Source organism: Xiphophorus hellerii, chromosome 8 (assembly GCF_003331165.1).
Source record: "Xiphophorus hellerii strain 12219 chromosome 8, Xiphophorus_hellerii-4.1, whole genome shotgun sequence".
Lineage (NCBI taxonomy): Eukaryota > Metazoa > Chordata > Actinopteri > Cyprinodontiformes > Poeciliidae > Xiphophorus > Xiphophorus hellerii.
The window spans coordinates 18,201,117-18,220,556 of NC_045679.1; the positions used below are offsets into that span (position 1 = coordinate 18,201,117).

The 19,440-nt window shown below is 39.3% G+C and overlaps 1 protein-coding gene across 5 annotated transcripts in view; it reads left to right on the plus strand.

Moving 5' to 3' along the window:
* znf462 (zinc finger protein 462) overlaps positions 1-17,657 on the plus strand; it is a 53,181-nt gene extending 35,524 nt beyond the window's left edge. For 2 of the 5 annotated variants that reach the window (XM_032568895.1, XM_032568896.1), the window contains exons 5-13: positions 2,634-3,061; positions 5,245-5,363; positions 6,692-6,889; positions 9,728-9,968; positions 10,061-10,200; positions 11,096-11,319; positions 12,504-12,882; positions 13,216-13,345; positions 13,654-17,657. In XM_032568895.1, coding sequence (XP_032424786.1) covers positions 2,634-3,061; positions 5,245-5,363; positions 6,692-6,889; positions 9,728-9,968; positions 10,061-10,200; positions 11,096-11,319; positions 12,504-12,882; positions 13,216-13,345; positions 13,654-13,873 — 2,079 coding nt within the window. In that variant the 3' untranslated portion in view covers positions 13,874-17,657. Of the gene's footprint in view, positions 1-2,633; positions 3,062-5,244; positions 5,364-6,691; positions 6,890-9,727; positions 9,969-10,060; positions 10,201-11,095; positions 11,320-12,503; positions 12,883-13,215; positions 13,350-13,653 lie in introns of those variants that run through there. The other 3 variants (XM_032568897.1, XM_032568898.1, XM_032568900.1) reach the window with 3 other exon arrangements.
* The last annotated feature ends 1,783 nt before the right edge of the window (positions 17,658-19,440 follow it).

Consider the following 19,440-nt stretch of genomic DNA (forward strand, 5'->3'; position numbering starts at 1 on the left):
AATTGCACAAATGTTTAGCACAGCAATAATACATGTACAAAAGGTAAAAGATGCTTTCAATCACACTTTAATGCTAGTATCTTTAGATCATGAGCTAATTATCTCAGCGTCTTGAGATTCTCGTGTTAACGACTTAATTGTTATGTAATTGCGAGAATCCACTTATGGTTATCAGGAGGTATGCAGAGTGTCATGCCAGCATGCATGGCTGGTATTTTAATCACTGCAGCAAGTGGCTGGCTTAAAATGTGTCATCAAACAGGGACGCCCCAACTCTGGCAATCTCTCATATTTTGCATACTGTAAGAAGACATTCTTGAATTTTAGAGGAAAGATTTTTCATATTTTTGATTTAACATGACAAAGGTATGAAAGAGTGATGTGGGACCACTTGAAATTTAAAACTTGTGAGTTTGTTTTAAATCTAAGAGGAAAGTTACACTTACACTGTTCCTAAATCATCAAGAAAAGTTCTGAATTTCAATTACTTTCAAATCTCTGTAGGAAGAAAAAAATCTCCTCCACCCATCGATATCTCTCTACAATTTGTACGGCCATCCATGTTTGTGTGCGTGGGTGTGTGCGTGTGTGTGATACATCCCTCCATACTTTCTTTTTATCTTGGAGATTAAATGGACCAAAAACTTCTGAAAAGTATCGCTATTAGAGCTGAAAAATACGTAGGCTCTTCATGCTTAAGAACTTTAACATCATAACAAATATATGTAGACTGTGTCCTAGATTCCTTCAGCACACCAAGCTCTAATTCCTGCCCCCTTGCTGTTGTAATCGTCAACAATAGGATGTCAAACTGTTCCTGTAGGAAAATTAAGCTCCCCTCAAAATGACACTCCATGCAAATGTAAAGATTCCTGCTGTGCTAAAATGATCCACAGATCCTTTTTTTTAGGGTGTTGTAAAAGCACACTCTGCTGGTCCCCGGCGAGTCTGTTGTATTTTCGAACTCTCTGAAAATTGCAGTGATCTGTTTAAATAGGCTTTGGTTTGTTCATTTTGTTTATTGTTGACAGAGGCCATCATCCTCTTTCAGAGAAAATGAGTTGTGCTGTTCCATCCTAAGCAAGATGATGGAGCTGTGAGCCATAACTTTTTAGACAGTCATTGGCAACAGTTTGTGCTTTAGTAGTCCCCTGAGACTGCACAGAGGGCAAAAGGCCTGGAGATCCAACGACATACTCAGATAGAGGCCTGACTCGTCCATCAAACTTATCCTGTCTTTACTTGTCCAAGAGAAGATATGCAGGCAAGCACAGAGCATGAAACAGGAAAAGTTTTCTGCTTGCATTTTAGGTAACCTTCCCCTATATATTTTTTTTTGTTACTATCAAAAAGTATTTTTCATATTTTTGTTGGTAACAAGTAGTGCATAATAGCGATGTGGGACAATAACTGTACATAACTTTCAGGGGTTTTTTTTGGTTTTGTTTTGCTTTCCAAATCAAAATCTGAAAAGTGTTGGGTACATTTGTATGCACACTCCACGAGTAAATATTTAGCAAAACCATCTTTTGCTGTGATTAGAGCTGCATTTCCTTGGGGCTATTTCTCCGCCAGCTTTTTGTCTCCAGAGACTGAAATTTTTGTCCATTCCTCCCTAGAAGATCTCAGTCAATTTGGATGGAACGCATCTTTGAAGATCAAATTTCACCTTTTGCCACATTTTCTTACGTAGGTCTGAACTTTGTACCATTGCGACACATGAACAGGCTTTGATCTAAACCACTCCATTGTAGCTCTAGGGTAAGGTTGCTGTCTCCTTTAAAAGGCAAACCTCCAGGCACTCTTTAGTCTTCACACCTTCAAACAAGGTTTCCTCCACGACTAGCTCTTTAGTTAGGCACTTCGATTTATTTAAGAAAACCATTCCCACAGCCTGATGCTGCCTCAGCTATGTTTCAACATGGGGATTTTGTGCAGTGTTGGTTTTTCACCACACATGGTGTTCTGCATGTATGCCACACAGATCTCTACTTGAGTAACAATTCACAGCCATGGATCATTTGCATTTCACATTATAGTTGTTATTGTAAGTTTTAAAATAACATATTTACTTTATTGATTAAACTTACCATATGAGGAAGAGTTAAAAGTAATGCTTTTCAAATGTTTTTTTGTTTTTTTTTCAATACCAGTTTTAAATCAGGAAGTGCTTCTGATATAAATGAAGAGCAGGCAGTAAGGGTGAATTCAGGAACTGGTTGATTCTGTGGTTGGTGCTTCTTATTTATGGCAGCCTGAAGTGCAGGGTCAGGTCCTTCCACAGACAGAATGAGTTTTCTCTTGGCAATAAAGAAAAAGAGTGCAGTGATTGTCTTTCTGCTCTCCATGGTCGTAGTTACTGGCCTGTTTCTCCAGCAGACGAGGAAAGTAAAAGAGAAACTGACGGATTTTGTTTGCTTCTCTGTTCTGTTTTGTTGTCAAAACTAAGTTCATGCAAAGTTTAATTTCTAACCAAACCAAAGTGATCAGTTACAATAAATGGTTATGGACTGACATGCTGATTGAGTAATAATAATGAGTTTTAAGTGCCACAAATGAATCCAATGGGTTAAAATTTGATTGGTGTATCCATCTCAGTGAATGAACAAATTTTCTTTTGCTTTGCTTCGCAGCAGGAAGTCACTGACGTACCCCTGACCGTGCCCTCAAACACTCTAACCAATGGCGTCCTGGAGGAGGATGAAGCAGCCGAAGTCGACCACACCGACAGACCCGAAACCTCATCGTTCATCCCCCCATTTTCAAATCGTTCCACCGATCAGAACATTGACGACGTTGATCTGGAGACCATGGATCCGGGCGCGGAGGTTGAGGGAAGAGCGGCCGCCCTCGTGGCTGCCGCCAGAGCCACGGTGTCAGGGACCCAGCTGAATCACCGGCTGGCAACCGGGGGTCACGCGTGCTCCCAATGCGACCGGGTCTTCATGTCCATGCAGGGGCTGAGGTCCCACGAGAGGAGCCATTCGGCCATGGCTTTGTTCAACAAAGAGGACAAATACAGCTGTCAGTACTGCCATTTCGTCTCACCCTTCAGACACAAGTAAGTGAAGAGGAGTCATGCTGCTGATACCTGACATTATTTTTCTCTTTATCTTAGATGCAAATATAGATTTACATATAAATACATGAATTTACATACATTCTTGCATATGCTCTGTGACTCAGTTGGTCCATTCTTACAGGTTCAATTTAAAAGAAATGAATTAAAGAAAAGAAATTGAATGGATCCCAGAACTTCACCATTATGTTACTAAAACATCGTTCTTACATATTCTGGAAAAGGAATTAAATTAGATCCCTGCATCAGTCTGGAAACCGTTTCCATCTTTCCTTCTTCCTGTCTCTCTTCTGTCCTTCACTTTGTCTGTCCTTATCTCACAACCTTTCCCATGTCTTTCCCTTTTTGTTTTCTTCTTGTCTTCTTCCATTGTCACATTCTTCGTTTTCTTTGTCTTCCCTGCTCTGTTCTTACTGTTCTTTCCTGTTGTTCTTGCTTGTTCTATTTTCATCCTTCCTCACTTGCATCCTTCCTTTTTAAATCTGTTTCTTATCCTTCTTATCCTCTTTCTGCCCTTCTATATTTCTTTCTGTCATGACTAGTTTCCTTCCATATTCATCGTTCTTTTCTTTCCTACTGAGTATATTTCTGTCCTTCCACCTTTCCTTATTGTCCTCTTGTTCTTGTGTCTTTCCTTCCATAATGTGATCCTTTCCTAACTCCATTCTTGTTATTCAATCCTTGCTTTCCTCACTTTCTTTCCTCTCTTCCTTTCCTCCCTTTCTTGTGTCCTACATTTCTTCATTCTGTTCTTTCTTGTGTCCTTCCCTCTTTCTACGCATGTTCTGTTCTTTCACTTTCTTTCTTCTTGTCTGAGTTTGTGCTTTTTGCTACGGCCATATATAAAATCTCCCTAGTGTAGAGATTCATTAGAAATTTTTGTTTTTATTTTTAAAAAGTTGAACAGGACAGAGCACAGAAATCTGAGTCTGGAACATTTTTGTATTTTTGCATTAAAAAGCAACTAACAGCGGGTGAATTTGAAGGACAGCGTTTCTAAACACAGGATTTATGAATTCAGATGGGAGCAGTGACTAAAAGGTCATATCTGTGGGTGGGATGGACCTACATTACCGCACCGGTTCTATTAGTTCTGTCTTGAATTAAAAAGAATAAAAACAAAACTAAGTCGGAGTGAACATTTCATTCACTCCACTTGTATTGGTCTCCACCAGCCTGCCTCCTGTTCCTGATGAAAGCATTTATTTCTCCTAGCTCAGCAAAGGTTTGGAGCCCAGATTGAACTAGTTTTTTCAGCACCAGTGCCAGTCAGGAAAAACCCGTTCTAAGCAACCGTTTCTTTGCACACAACCCGGTTTCACATTTGTCCAAATATTCATTTTGAGCTTTACGTTTGTGTGACAATGATAAAAGAATATCTTAAGTTTTTGCAATATATAATTTCTTGAGTTGTTACTTACATCATTTGTGACATTATGTGCTGTAGGTGCACTAATTCTTTTACTTCATTCATATCAGGCAGGGAGAATGGTCTCATTTAGTTTAAGCTGAATCTGTGTGCACCATTTGTTGGAGATGTAGCCCCAGTTTCCTACATTTTAAACCGTTTCCTTGAACACCCTTCCATTCTGACATCTGCCGTTTCAATCACCTGGCTGTTGAACTCATTTTGTTCCGAGCACAGTTTTACACCTCGCTCTGTTTACCTGATCGCAATCCCTCTGAATCTCCAATCTTCTCCGAGATTTCCTGCCTGTTAGAGAGAGAAGGGCAAACATTACCGCGAGAGACAGGACATTTTGGTCCTGCGATTTGTTTTATCTGCTGCAGAGATGGCGAGAGCGAGAGGGAAAGGGAGAATCCTCATCTCCTCTGAGCTCCCAGGTGTAATCCCTCTGCACTGTACATGCCCCGACCCAGAAAGAAGCTGCATTCTCGTGCCACCGCAGAGGTACTGGCGTTGAAAAACACAGCTCCAACCATCTCCACAGGACACTAGCACACTCATTCCCTACAGGGGATTGTGAGCAGATGAGTTCATCCCTCTTGGCTCCACGTTATGCAGTCATTAGCAAAGATTTAGCTGTTGTTGGTTAGATGAACGTCATTACCCTTTTCTTCTTTTTCCTGTTCTAATCCGAACATTCCTCCTTTATTTGTTTTTTTTTTATTTATTTATTTTTTCATATTTTGTGTCACGGCAGCCTGGACAGACATGTGCAGTCTCACCATGGCCACCACAAGCCGTTCAAGTGCAAGTTCTGCCCCTTTAAGTCTGCCTACGCGAGTCGCTTGAAGAGCCACCTGCATAAGGCCCACACAGGTAAACACACCTGTGCACACAGTTGGATTGAGTCACACATTACAAGAGAAAGCAGAAGGCCTAAACGGCAACAAATTCATTACTATACAGAGCACAGCTTAAGATCTGTTTCTGTTGAAACGCAAAGTTGCTTATCTTTAGTTGAGGATAAATGTTAGCTGATGTCTTCTGCTGTTCAACCAGAAACTTGAAATTTTCAAAATGTGATGTTCTCCCTAGATAAAGCTTAGTAAGGCAGTGATTTTCCAGTCTAACCACTTCTTGTAAAGCCACATTGCAGTCAGATTAGATTTGCTACCTTGCTTTTTGAGCACATGCAACAGAAACGAGGAAACTTGATTCTTTTGTGGTGTCACGATGACGATGTCGGCAACACCGACTGATAAGATTAGCTTTTTAAAATAGCTTGGCCACCAGTTTTACCAACAGTTTACTATTATGAATCCTTTTAGTGAGATCTCTATAATTAACACAAATTTTGTGCAATGCAATTTCTCAAGTGCTCTACCAGAAGCCTTTTTAATTTATCTTGATGGAAATCAAATGCTAAAATCATGGTCAGACTTTCAGTTCAGTGCAGAATTTTTAAATTCCCAAATTCCCAAAAACCGAAATTCCTTCTACTTGGTCTCCAAAGGTCTGTATTTTCTTCAGTGCCTTTTGAAAAGTTTCCATACCCCTTAAAACTTAAAACTTTTATTAATTTTTTTCTTGTTATAACTTCAAACATTAATTTATATTATTGAGATTATTGGGCATTTATACAACACAAAGTGGTGTATAAATGTGAAGTGGAAGGAATACCATAAAAAGATATTTAACATTCTTGACAAATAAAGATCTGAACCTTGATTAACCATGCTAACACATTGATCTGAAGCTATTGTATTAAAGCTATAGGGTTGAGAACCATTTTTGACAGCTTCTAACTGGATTGAATATTGGTCTTTGAACTGTCCTAAGCTTTAGATGTAGTTTTACAGCCCACTGCTGTTTGTGTTTGATGTTTCTGGTTCTTATTTGCCAGTATCATTTGAAAACCAGGTGTCATTTGCCATCCAATTCACAATTATGTGCTATTTTGTGTTGGTGCAAAGAAATACAGTGTAGTTTGTGGTCGTAACGTCACAAAAGTGCTAGGAGTTCGAATACTTTTACTAGACACCGCGAATACAAAGGGGAGCCCTAATGATTCCAGGTTGTCTTGCCTGTTACAAAATAATACAGATGGCTTTGTTTCTGCAAAAAAAAAAAAAAAACTTTGTCAACTGTTTCTCTAATAATGGATAACAATATATTTTTTTTAACATTTGTTCATTTCCTTCCAGGTGAGCAGTACACATACAAGTGCTTATCCTGCCCATTCTCCTCTATGACCATCAGCCAGCTGAAGGAGCATTCTCTGACGGACCACGGCGAGGTTCTGACCCTCCCTAAACTCCGAGCTGCCACCCAGGCTGCGCACGCTGCTATCAGGCTCCCCCGACAGCCTGCGCACACTGACCATTCTCATCTGACCACAGATGGTATAACGTCATCTTCAATATGTTTTTCAATAGATTGGAGACTACTCAATAGTATTAGGCGGAGAAATTGAGACGTTTTTGAAGGTTTAGATGAAATATCTTGGATGCAGATTACAAGTGGGCTGGATGGAGATAAAAGTAAAAGTTGCCCTGTGTACTTTCTCAAAGGTTGCGCACATTCTGTAGCATTAGTTGGAAGATTTTTTTTTTCCAAGTCAAGCTAACAAGTTTCACATCAACTATTTTCATTCCCTTTTTTATGTCAGACATCTTGATGCACTTACAAAGACAAAATCTGCTTTGGATTCTTGCCTTCCAGGTCTCCCCTCGGTTTCGTCTTTGACGCCTTTTCTTTGCTGAATATGTTTAGTCGAAGCGGCGTTCTGGCTGTAGCTTGACACGCTGCTGTGTTCTTTAGGTGTTGCCGTGGTTTTTTCTGCAGCAGCGGCGTTAGCTTGCAGGCTTTTCTTGGCAGCAGCTGTCACCTTGCTGCTGGAGCTGTGGAATCTTCCCTGGAGCCAGTGCAGCATTCCTCGGTGCACCATCCACTGCTGTCAGCTGTGCACTAGCAGGACAAATGAAGCATTGAGAGAGAGCAGAGCTGACATATTGAATGTCTCCATGCTGCGTCAAACCAGCCACCTTCCGCTGAATATCTGAAATTCAGACCGAGCAAGTCTTTGTTTTGTTCTTCCTTGTGAAGATCACCTGATCAATTACTTTTGTTTTTACAAGCAAAATTTACCCAGTTTTCCTTCGAATTATGTCAGTAATCAAACTGACACTCAAACCTGACAATATTTAAGCTGATGATGTGGCTGTAATTTTGATCAAGACTGTCAACAACTGCATGGTTCTCCTTCTTCAACAATGGAAACAAGAAATGAAATAGGGGTCTGGCTTTATTTCATTCAAATCACCACTGAATTTGCTTTGTTTCTGCTTTTTTTATTCCACAGTGCAGAGAGGATAATAAAACATTAATCAGTTGTGGTACATCTGAACTTCTCTACCTCTTCTGCAAATGTCTGAAATCGGATCTTAGAAAAAAAAATTAAAAAGTGCAAGCTTTTCTTTTGTAGTTCTTCTCACTTTGAGTGCTGAATTCGGCTTTTCCTACATGGGTACATAATCTATTAGTGTGCCTTCCGCTTATTTATTGATGTGTTGGAGGCTCAAAGTAGGACGAAAGCATGAGCCCAATCACTGATATCATAGACCCTTGGGAGAGGGGGAAGGAGGATGAAGATGACTGAAGATGCTCATGCTCACTCTCTTATACCTACGATGGTGAAATTGCGCAGTTTAACGCAGCAAATCAATCCAGTACTGTAGCAGTAGGTAGATTACTTTGTTTTATGCAAGACGTGTATGAATTAAACAAATGAGCCAGTAATATGAACAGACTTGCAGATGCACGCTTGAAGCTTAAGCTACACAAAATGATGGCAATTTGTGACTTCAGTGACTTCTGGCTCTGACTTGAAGTTTCTTTTGTTTGTGAGGCAAGCAGATTTTATTTGATTTATGTTCATATTTTATAAGAATAACTCGAAAACCTCAAGTCATCTATATATCAGCAAACTGAGGCCTTGTTTTGTCTTCATAATGCAGAGGTCCGCTTAAGTTCCTCATGAATAAGTCTCAATGGTGCGATTAGCTCGGATACCAGTAGCATGGTCAATAAGCAGAAAATATGCAAATATGTGTTATCATCCTGAAAGCTACAGGTTAATCATACATAGGAGAAAAAAAAAATTGTAGTCTGGAGATGAGGGAAATATCAATTTATATGGATATTAATTTTGTCAATATAAAATGCAGTATTTCAGTTCCAGTTAAGTTGTGTTTTTAAGTTTGCTAGTTCCAGAAAGAGCCAAACATCTTGTACCGTTCTAATAAATTCTTGTTCAATTACAAAACCTGAAGTGAAAGAAGTTTTTTTTTTTCAACAAGAAAGGCTGAAAAGTAGGATGTTCAGTCCCATTATTCAAAACTGTGACATTTTGTTGTAATCACAGTTGCAACTCTGTTGGGCTATGTTTCCAGCTACTTTAATGACTGTTATTTTTGCAGATAAATGTATTAGAATGTCTTTTTTATTCAGCTAGAATGATGAAGAGGGCTGTAAACAGCCATTATCAGGTCTCAGTTATAAAGGTCTGGACTCTGACCTGGCCATCATAAAACATGATTATGCTTTGATCAGAGCCTTTCCATTTTATCTTTGGATATGCGATTAGCTTGTTGTCCTGCTGGAAAGTGAACCTTCTGCCCAGTCTCATGTCTTTAGGTGACTTTAACAGGATTTCTTATAGGATTGCTTTTTGTTTAGTTCCATCCCTTCTCTCATCATCTCTGACCATCTTCCCTATTCACACTTTTCCATCGAGAAGCTATTTTCAGGTTGCTTTTAGCAACAGCGTTTTTATGTTGCAGTGTAACAATGGCTTTCTTCCAACATTTAAAATAACTGGAGAGAAGTTGTTCTGTTCAGAGATTCTCGCACCTGAGCTGTGACTCTCTGCAGCTCCAACAGAGTTACCACAGGCTTTTGGCTGTTTTTCTGATTGCTTTTCTTGCACGTTCTGCCAGTTTAGGTGGACGGTCATGTTTTGGTAGGCTTGCCATATTGTTTCTGTTTTAAAAGGATTCATTGGGCAGTGTTACATGAACTGTCCAAAGCTTGGAATATTGCTTTCTAAGCATTCACACAGTCCTTCATTCTTGACATGTCTGGTGTGTGGTCTGTAATTAACAGCTGGATTTTTCCTGAGATGAAATGACTCGATTTTTAAGATTGTAATATTCTCTTTCTTTCTCCTGCCTCTTTCTTAGATCCGTCAGATCTGGAGCCAGCTGATGTTTGTGAGGAACTCACTCGCTACAAGCTGGCTTCCCGGAGTCAGATGTCTTTAAACTTTCAACCCGGCGGCTCCACGCCGTGCGGCATGCTCACATGCGAGTTCTGCGAGTTCAGCTCCGGATACATGCAGAGTCTGCGGCGGCACTACAGGGACCGCCACGGCGGCAAGAAGCTCTTCAAGTGCAAAGACTGCTCCTTTTTCACCTGCTGCAAGTGAGAGAAAACTCCCGACCTTCATTCGAAGGGCTCCGTTTTATTTTGAAATATTATTAAGGGTGCAAAATCCATCCGTAAATGTTTTTCAGGGATAACTTTTCACTGCATGTCGAGGCTGGTCACAACAACAGTGGAAGCGGGGATTTACCCAAGGAACTGCACTGCCCTCTCTGCCTCTATCACACCAAACACAAGAGCAACATGATTGACCACATTGTTCTGCACAGAGGTACGCATTACTGGTCATGGGAAGTAGAAGTTTTACAGGAGTGGTTCGAGATTTTTGCTGTTTGTTTTTATAAGTGCCAACTCTCCTATTGTTCCAAAGTTCCAACATACACACCGAGTAAAGAATTAATATAAGAATGTTTTAGCATTTTGACTTATTTAACATCCCATTCTAATTTCTAGATACTTATTATGTATTTTTGACATGCAATGTATTTTTAATTAAGGGTTTAATTCTAAGATTTATGTGTAGCAATTTGAAATTCAGTGTTATCTATTCTGTACAATGAATGAAGCTGAGCTTAAGCCTTAGATTAGGTTTAAAGAAATTTAGTTTAGCTTACTTTATTCTATTTTAACTTAACTTTTTTGTCTCAGTTTAGCCAAGTTTCCCTTAGTTTGGGTCAATTTGCCTTTAAACTGGCAGGTTAAAATAACCTACCAGTTCTTTAAACACACTAATAAAATGCAAATTAAAGAAACAAACTTTCCATTAACTTGCCCCTAATGAATTTGTGTTTGCAGTTTAGAAAAGTTTTATTTCTATTTGACATTTTTATGGTAGTGGAGGCAGAGGATTTTCTGTAATGCGTTAAATGTAAGCCTCGACCTAGTGTAGATAAGTCAAACATAAACAGTAACATTTTAGTTTCACAGACTGGAAACTGCTGCTTCTTTACTTTTTTCTTGCCCTGGGGTCTCTCACTGGTTCCCTGGCAACCTCATGGTGACGTCAAGACTACAGGAAGTCCCAGTGCTCTGTTTGCTTTTCCTCACAACAGCCCACAAAATGTGCAGCACTGCAGACATATCTAATTTAGATTCACACAAATCTTCCTCCTCCTCCTCTTCCCGTCTGTTAAAATGAAACTAATTTTCACTTCCCTCTCCATCAGAAGATCGTGTGGCTCCTCTGGAGATCAGCCGCTCCAAGCTGTCGCGTCACCTAGAGGGCCTTGTGTTTCGCTGCCACAAGTGCACCTTCACATGCTCAAGTGACCATGCCCTGCAGCTCCATCTGCAGAAGCATGACGAGCTAAAGCCCTACCAGTGCCAGCTCTGCTACTATGACAGCAGCCGCAGCAGCCAGCTAGAGGAGCACCTTCGCCTTGAGCACAAGGTCAGTTGGAGACCAGTATGTGCAGTTTTGCATAGCTACATTTTCCATGGATACACAGAAACTATGAGCGGACTTTCAATGAGCAGAGACTTGTTGGGTGAACTACACCAGGGTGTCTATTAGCAGCAGAAGAAATGAATACCTTTGTAATTAGGTTAAAATGAAAGAAAAAAATAAATAAAGCTGCACTTGGGATGTTTCAGAAAGCAAACTTTTCTTTGATGGTTGCAAAAACAAATGATCTCTTAGTGAAAATAAACTATCTTTACCTTAAAGGGACTCTGTATCTAAGATTATTTCAGCCTTTCATAACTAATGTACATGTTGTGATATTATTACACATTTATGTTGCAGCAGGTGTTTCTCCATTTATTCACTGGCAATGAGTAGATGTATCATAATGTTTTGGGATTTATTTTGTTTTTCTCTGGAATCTAAATCCTTCAAAAGCCTCCATTTCTAATTAAAAATCTTTTAAAAGTATGCTGAAGAGAGCAGCACCGTTTCAGGGTGAAGCTAAAGAATTCAGAGATCGATCTTTTGTGCTGAGAGCTTTACAGAGCACCATTCACCTAATTCTTCAGCAGGTGTTTCACAAAGTGCAAAAGAAAGAATAACCTCTTTTAATCTGTTTCAGGTTATCAAGAGGTTCTAGAAAATCATCAATATAACTAAATATATGTCTGAATAACTGCATTTTGTGACTCTTATAATAATGGCTCTATTTAGTGCAAAAGTTCAGGCCTTCTAAAAAAGCAAAAGTTATGCCAAAACTCAGGAGAGAACATAAACATTGCTTTTTCACTCCAATCTTTCTGATTATACAATTTTTAAACATGAACCTGCTTTGCTTTTATATTTAATGCTCTAAACAATAGACTGATCTTGTTTAGATTTGGTAATTCTAGCTTTTATAAGCATATAAAAGTCACCAAATGTTCCTGATCCGAATTAAAATGAAAGAAAAAAACTTTCTTTAGAAAAGCTGTGTTTTCTTTTTTGCTTTTGTATGGAACATTTTCATCTTTAAAACATTTTAACTTGCCAGTGAAAATCCTGCCTTTAAAAAGTGAAATAAAGGTGTCAATTTTGCACTGTTCTTGGGTTGCAGTATTTTAAACACCTCCAAATGAAAGACATAATTAAAGCTCTTAAGGGAACCCTGACATCTTGTTTCTGATCAGGTTATCCGTAACTTTGAGCTGATGGGCCGAGTCAACCTGGACCAGCTGGAGATGCTAAATGAGCAAGAGAGCAGCGCAGAGGAGGAAGCTGAGAGCGAAATTCTGGAGATGGGGGCAGACGGAGAGGCCACCATGCAGGTGGAGGAAGAGGAGGAGGACGAAGAGGTGGAGGACGATGACGACGAAGGAATGGAAATCATTGAGAACATGGTGGATGACCAGGAGGAGACGGATGACAAAGATGGGGAGGAAAACATCAGAGAGGACGGGGAAAATGAGGCGGTGGAGGAAGAGGAGCAAGAAGAGGAAGAACTGCAGGAGGAAGAGGAAGAGGAACAAGAAGTCAAGGAGGTAGTGAAGGAAAACACTGTCCCGCAAGGTAAAAATGCACATCAACCAAAGGCACTTCTTGTATGAAATGTTTATGGGACATAGGAAGAAATAATTTAACACTTTTAATGGCGTTAGAATGATAAACTAATATTTAAAGGAGCAACTATTTCCATCAGATACAAAGAGGTAGAAACGGCAACAGCTGATTGTGACTGAGCTGCCAGTGAAAGTAGCTAAACTTTTCTGTGGACTAACTCTAAATTTACATTGCTTTAAGAGTTAAAGATGTGACTTGATTACCAATTGCTATGATTTTCTTGGGCTGTAAATGGCTCACTTTGTGCTAAAGTTAAGCATTTGTTTCAACTCTGTTTCCCAGAAGTCCTTGCGTCTCCCAGCAGCACCAGCTCTGGGCCAAGCAGCGGAGAGAAGCGACTTCCCTGCGAGTTCTGTGGCCGCTGCTTCACCAACAGCCTAGAATGGGAGAGGCATGTCCTGCGACACGGCATGTAAGTCTCAGCACTGCACAGCGTCTGGGCTTTTTTCTCTCTTTTTTATTTTCTTTCTCTCTTCCTCTCTCCCTCTAAGTCTCTCTCTTTCCCTCACGTTTGTTCTAAAAATGGACCAAAAGCTGACTGGAAGCTGCTAGTTTTACTCTGGAAAAGTATGGGTTTTGGAATTTGCTGTCGGAGCCCGGAAATTAATTTGTTCCATGGATTACATCTGCCAAAGTTGTGCCGCCAGGAAGCTGAATTTTGTGTAAGGAATGCAACTAGTCTTACATGTCTCTCCTTCATGTCCCCTCCTTCATCTCCAGGGTGGTTAACAACACGCGCCTGGACACCGGCTCCACGTCAGCTACTGAGGCCTCGGCTCCGTCCTCCAGTGACTCCTTTGTTAATGCGGACTCAAGACTGGACCTGGCCAGTAACGGCAAAGAGGAAGAAGATCCCACTGATCTCTCACTGACTAGTCAGAGCCAGTATGTGGAGGACAAAGAAATGCTTCACACCAAAACGGATCAACAGTCTCCTTAAACTGATTGCAGCGACTTCATGCTTAAAACAATTGGAAAAATCAGCGCAGAAGCCTTTGGGAGGTTAGAATTTAAAGAAAAGTGACTTTTATCAGTTGGTGCATTAGTAGATTTTTTTTAGGTGTTACATATATAAGTATTAGGTTGTGCTGCATAAAAAACATCTGAGCCCTTTTAAATGGGCAGTCCCCTTGGACAGAACTTAATATATTGGTAACCAATAGTGAACAGAACTCTTTTATCGCTGACATTCTGGTCACATCCACCAAGAAAGATCCCTACCTTGATGAAACCAAGCTATTTATGAAGAATATTGTCCAAATCAATAACTTAAAGTTAGCATTTTATTATTTCAAGCATCTTTTGCTTCCAGGTTTGGTGAATTTTATCTTTAAGCCAACGACAGGTGAAAGAGATAAACGTTTGCCCCACTGAACAGCGACCAGTTCTTACTCCTTGGTAAAATTTGGGACTTTTTTTTTATCCTGTGTTAAATGTGTGGGAATATTCCTTAGAAAGAATGGCACCTTACCTATGTTAGTAAAAATCAAAAAGCATCTTTTCCCCATTTTAGAGATTTTGAACATTTTTCCAGCCTTTGTAGCAAATTGCTATAATCTAGGTCCCTTTATATTATATTATACTGAGTATAAGCCTTCAACCTGTGATGCCCAGCTCCTTTAACCTTTAATTTTTGTTTGTCCTATTTGTGAATTTACACAACTCCCCGTTATCCCTGTCAGATTCATGTTGTTAATAGACCTAGAGATATGTTTCAAGTGTCATATCTGTATTCATGTCCATTCAGAAATGAGCTGCAACTGGCTTAAAAATAATGGCCTCTTGACAAAGGCTAATTACACTTGTCTTTTCAGTGCTGATTGTTGGATTAGGTGTGTGCAACCACATCTGCAGAGACCCAGACAACATGAATTGAAACAGAGGTTTACTGGGTTACACCATGCACAGAATCAGACCACAGTGGGTTCAGACCTCATCTGTGTTTTGAAACCAGTGCCTTACAATAAAACTCCTCTACTGGCAAATATACTATATATAGCTTAGAATAACTATGTTCTTTAATGAAACCTAGAGTTTTAATACAAATACACACGTATATATCTATGTTGCTCCCCCCCAGTTGAAGACATCATCCAACAACTAGTTCTACTTCTATTGGTCAAACATAGCAAACTCCTTGTTCTTTCAAGACCGGAAAGATACACATCAGTCCAGTGACCCAAAGCGGCCTAAAGCCCCATGGTCTCCGTGACCTTAGCGATCATTCAAATTCTGCTCAGTCACTGCAGATTTTGACTGCTCTCTTTGTTGTCTTGCAACAAGAAGTCTTACGCACTCTGTATCACCTCTGCAGTAGAATGTTTTCTGAGAGACATGCACGATGCATCCGTCAGATCTGGAGCCAGCTGATGTAGTGTGTGTGTGCACCTCCGATCTTTTATTTTCTTATGTTCTTGGTGAGCAAGGATTGTCTGAGTCAGCTGCTTGGTGCGATGCTTTTTGTTGCAACAGTGCAATGGCAGAACCCTCGATGGGCGCTGGTGCTACCAAGGCTCCTGCAGAAATCACTCAGGACTCTGCGCCCACTGCGATGGTCATCATCACCATCATCTCACCACAGAGGTTTTGTGAGCAGGGTTTTTGATACACACCAGAAGACTTCTTCTAGATCCTGCAGGGAACATTCCACATTCTGGCTGATTTGGAGTATCATAGTCCAGTCTTAGAGTAGTGAGAGCTGGTCTAATGCATCCTCAACTATTATTTTCTAAGCTTTGGTAACAAACATCAACAGTCAGATTTGCATTGTCATGTTTATTGATACAGTTGGCTGAAATATAGGTGGTAAGGCTTAGACACATTAACATTCAGGAGGGTTACACCCAGACAATACTGTTCATTAAAAAATGGAATTTGCAATCTTAAGTCTTTTTTTAAAGACTTAGATTCAATTCTGGGGAATAAAAGAGACATTTTCTGCAACATTATGTCTGTTTGGACTTTCATTAGCAGTCAGTTTTTCTTTTTTTTTTTTTTAGAAGACTAAAAAGTAAACTTTTTTTGATAATTGGCTTGCAAATCCTTAAAAATCATATAATAAATTTAGGGTGGAAGCAGTTCCTGTTCTGTTTTGGAAAGAAAAATCACAGAAAAGACAAGTGTAAGCAAAGCAGAAAGTTCCAGATACACATATACCTGACTTTTTATGAGGTAAAAGAAATACTGTTAAACTCTTATTCTGTGTTGATAAACATGTAGTAGTCCACATTTGTGTGCTTTTTTTTTTTTTTTTTTTTACGATGGTTTATCTTGTTGATCTTGAAAAAAAGCAGAGATTGTATTTGTTGGAAGTTGCTGCTTAAATGCCCTGAAGCCTTATGAGACAATGATTCTGTTCAATTCGTGTCTAATTTGAGCAAAACCGACAGGAAACGGTGAACAATCTGTGATTTAGAAAAAACAGCGGATACTCGGTACCAAAATATTTATGAAGCCTGCTGTGTTTGCTGCTGTACTTGTCTTTTTATTATGATTATTATTATTATTATCATTTGCATTGAACTGTCAATGGAGATGGTGAATTCTAGGTTTGGACCTCGGAATCTTTGGATTATAGTTCAACATGTAGGAACCCAGGAAAGCTACATATTTGCAGCCATGTATAGAAAACAAAACTCCTTGTTAAGTGTGTGAACTGTGGTGTTTCAGAACGGATTAATCCACCCTGTTTTCCTTTGGGTGTTTTTTTTTATTATTATTATTATTTTTCAGGGGAAGAAAAAAAATTAAGATAACCTTTAGAGACTTTTGAATCTCAATTCCAACGTTATCGAGCTGTTGTACAACGTCTAGTTGCTTTTTTTGTGCAGCAAAGGAGTAGAAAGGAAGCATAAAAGGAAACTTATGCAGTTCTCAATAATCGGGCAGGGATGTTATTGTGGCGAATGAAGAGATGACGCACGCAATAGTTCATTTGGAAGCACAAACTGCTTGGGTTCTCTTTAGAGCTTTGCCACCATATGGGTTTTTAGTCGACCTATAGATGTAGCCGGTCCATGTCTCCAAAATCGTGTCGCTCCCCTGTGTTCTCTTGGTTAACAGAAATGGTGACGACTTGTTTAGACCACGTCTACCTGCTCATAATCTCATAATCTTTCCAGTCAACAAGAAGTGAAGAAAGCAGCCCTTATCTGCTCCTCAGTTCCTGAAGTAACTTAAATCCAGTTGAGTTGGTGCTCAATTTTAAAAGCTGTTTTCCCATTTTGCAGAACAAACTCGTCTCCCTTCCCAGAAGGGAAAAGCCCGTTGAAAGTAGTTGTTGTAGGAATACAGTTTTTATTGCCCAGCCCGGTGTAAACCAGAGGATGAGTCTGGACAAGTGTTTCCATGAAGCTGTCGGCCTGGTATAGTTTGTTGTTCCGTGATGATCTTTGATGAATCCTTCACTGTGTTCAGGATCCAGACTGTAAAAATCCCCAGTTTACCAAATGTTCCTGCCCCTGCTGAAGACACACTGGATACTTGTATATATGTTTAGTTTGTTTCAAAAGCATTTCTCTTTTCAGACTGTTGTCTCCATAGTTTGAAACTAGAATCTCTCCTTGCCTTTTTTTTCCTATATACATCTGATTACCTGATGGTGGGTTGTGATGTTGCCTAGAATGATTGTTTACAATTTTATTCCATTTATCTCTGGATATTCTGTAAATATTGTAATTCATTGTCTTTTTTTAACTTGATAATAAAGTTATCAGAATACTGAATGTTGTTTTCTTCTCTGCTCTAAAATGTCCTGTAAAATGTTGTATCCTTGGAAATAACACAAAGGAGAACTAAAGCTTATGATGCGGTTTGATGTTATTTTAAAATAATTCATGTAGTTAAATCATCATTTCCTGATTTAACTAAATTTCCCTACTAGAATGGAATTAGAGTTGGAGAATATCTCTAAGCGCTTTGCAATTCTAGGGAGTGAAAGTTTTGCCAATTAATCTTTGCAAAGCAAAGCCTTGAACAGAGCATCTGCAAACTGACATTTCCAGGTCTGGCTGCAGATTCTCAGTTGGATTCAGGTCTTGACTTTGACTATGCCATTCTAACATGAAATGAATATGTGGTGACTTAAACTCTGCTCAGTCTGTATGTTTAGGATCATCCTACTGAAAGGTGATTGAAGCTCCTATATTTGTCCCCATCATCTCTGACCAGGCTCCCTGTCCTTGCCAAAGAAAATGATCACCACAATATGGTGCTCCTTATGGCTCTCACAACAATTGTTTTCTTTTTTAATCGCTTTCTGTTTGATCTGTTTGATCTCTGTTTAGTTTTTTTCTAGTTAGCCAATACTCTTTCCATTTTCTGATGGTGAATTGAACAGTGCACTGTTCAATCCAGTGCAGGCAGCACTGCTGCTGCCTGCTGTGTTCCTTGGTCTTTATGATGCTGTTTGATCTCTAATGTTCTCCAACAAAACTGAGGCCTTCACAGAGCAGCTGGGTTTATACTGACCTTAAAACATCTGAAGGTAATAGGTTGCATTGGGTTCTGTTTAGGGCTATCAGATATGAGACTGGGGTCTTTATTATTTTATTCTAAACAAATGTCGAAAAAAATGTATTGCAGTAATAAACTTTTGTGTTGGTCTGTCACATAATAGCCCAATAACATACATAGACGTTTGTGGTTGCAATCTGTAGAAATTCTCAAAAAGTCATGGACATTAAAAAGATCGTTTCGATTTTCTTCTTTTTGAGGGTAAGGTCTGTAAGCAGTGGCTCCAATTTGAATTTAGAAATGAATGGTCAACGCATTGAGCAGATTTCAGAAGTGAATTATTGTGGTTTTGTTTTGGATTCTCATTTATAAATTGAAAAGCATGGTAAAATGATGAGCACAGTTGCAAAAGCAAACCTTCATTTCCTCTACATGTGCACCTACAGTACATTTAGACTAATTCAAGATTTTCCTTGATTACATGTTGTAGAGTTCCATGCACTTTATGATTCTCATTTAAGTTACCTTGTGACATCCTGGTTTTATGCAAACTCAACCATGAGGCCTCTAAGGATGATATATGACCATTCAATCAAAATCTTGAACATAAAACCTGTTAGATTTAATCATGCTTTATTCAATTTTGTAATTTCTTATGAATTTTAAACATTTTTGTAAGGTTGGGATCCTCAGTTGCTCAGTGTTGTTGCAGTTCCTCTAGGTTTAGTAACTGATGGTGCATTCAGCAAGAATCATAAGGTATCTTTTTGTCAAATCTTCTTGAGTCAAACTGCCTTTTTCTGTGCAAGCGATTAATTGCATGGAGTTATTTACCTGAGGATTTCAAACTGATTACAGACTGGCAAATTTTCAGAATAACACCGTAGTTTGTTTTTTTTTTAAAGAAGACCAGGCTTGCAGACATGTAAACAGCCAGCCCATGGTTCAGTGATGGTCCTCGTTTTATTGTGGCCTGTTTAAGGAAGATACTTTTAGGATTTATGTTCTTGCTATAATTTTTTACTCTCTTTAAAAGTATTCTATGTTATTAAA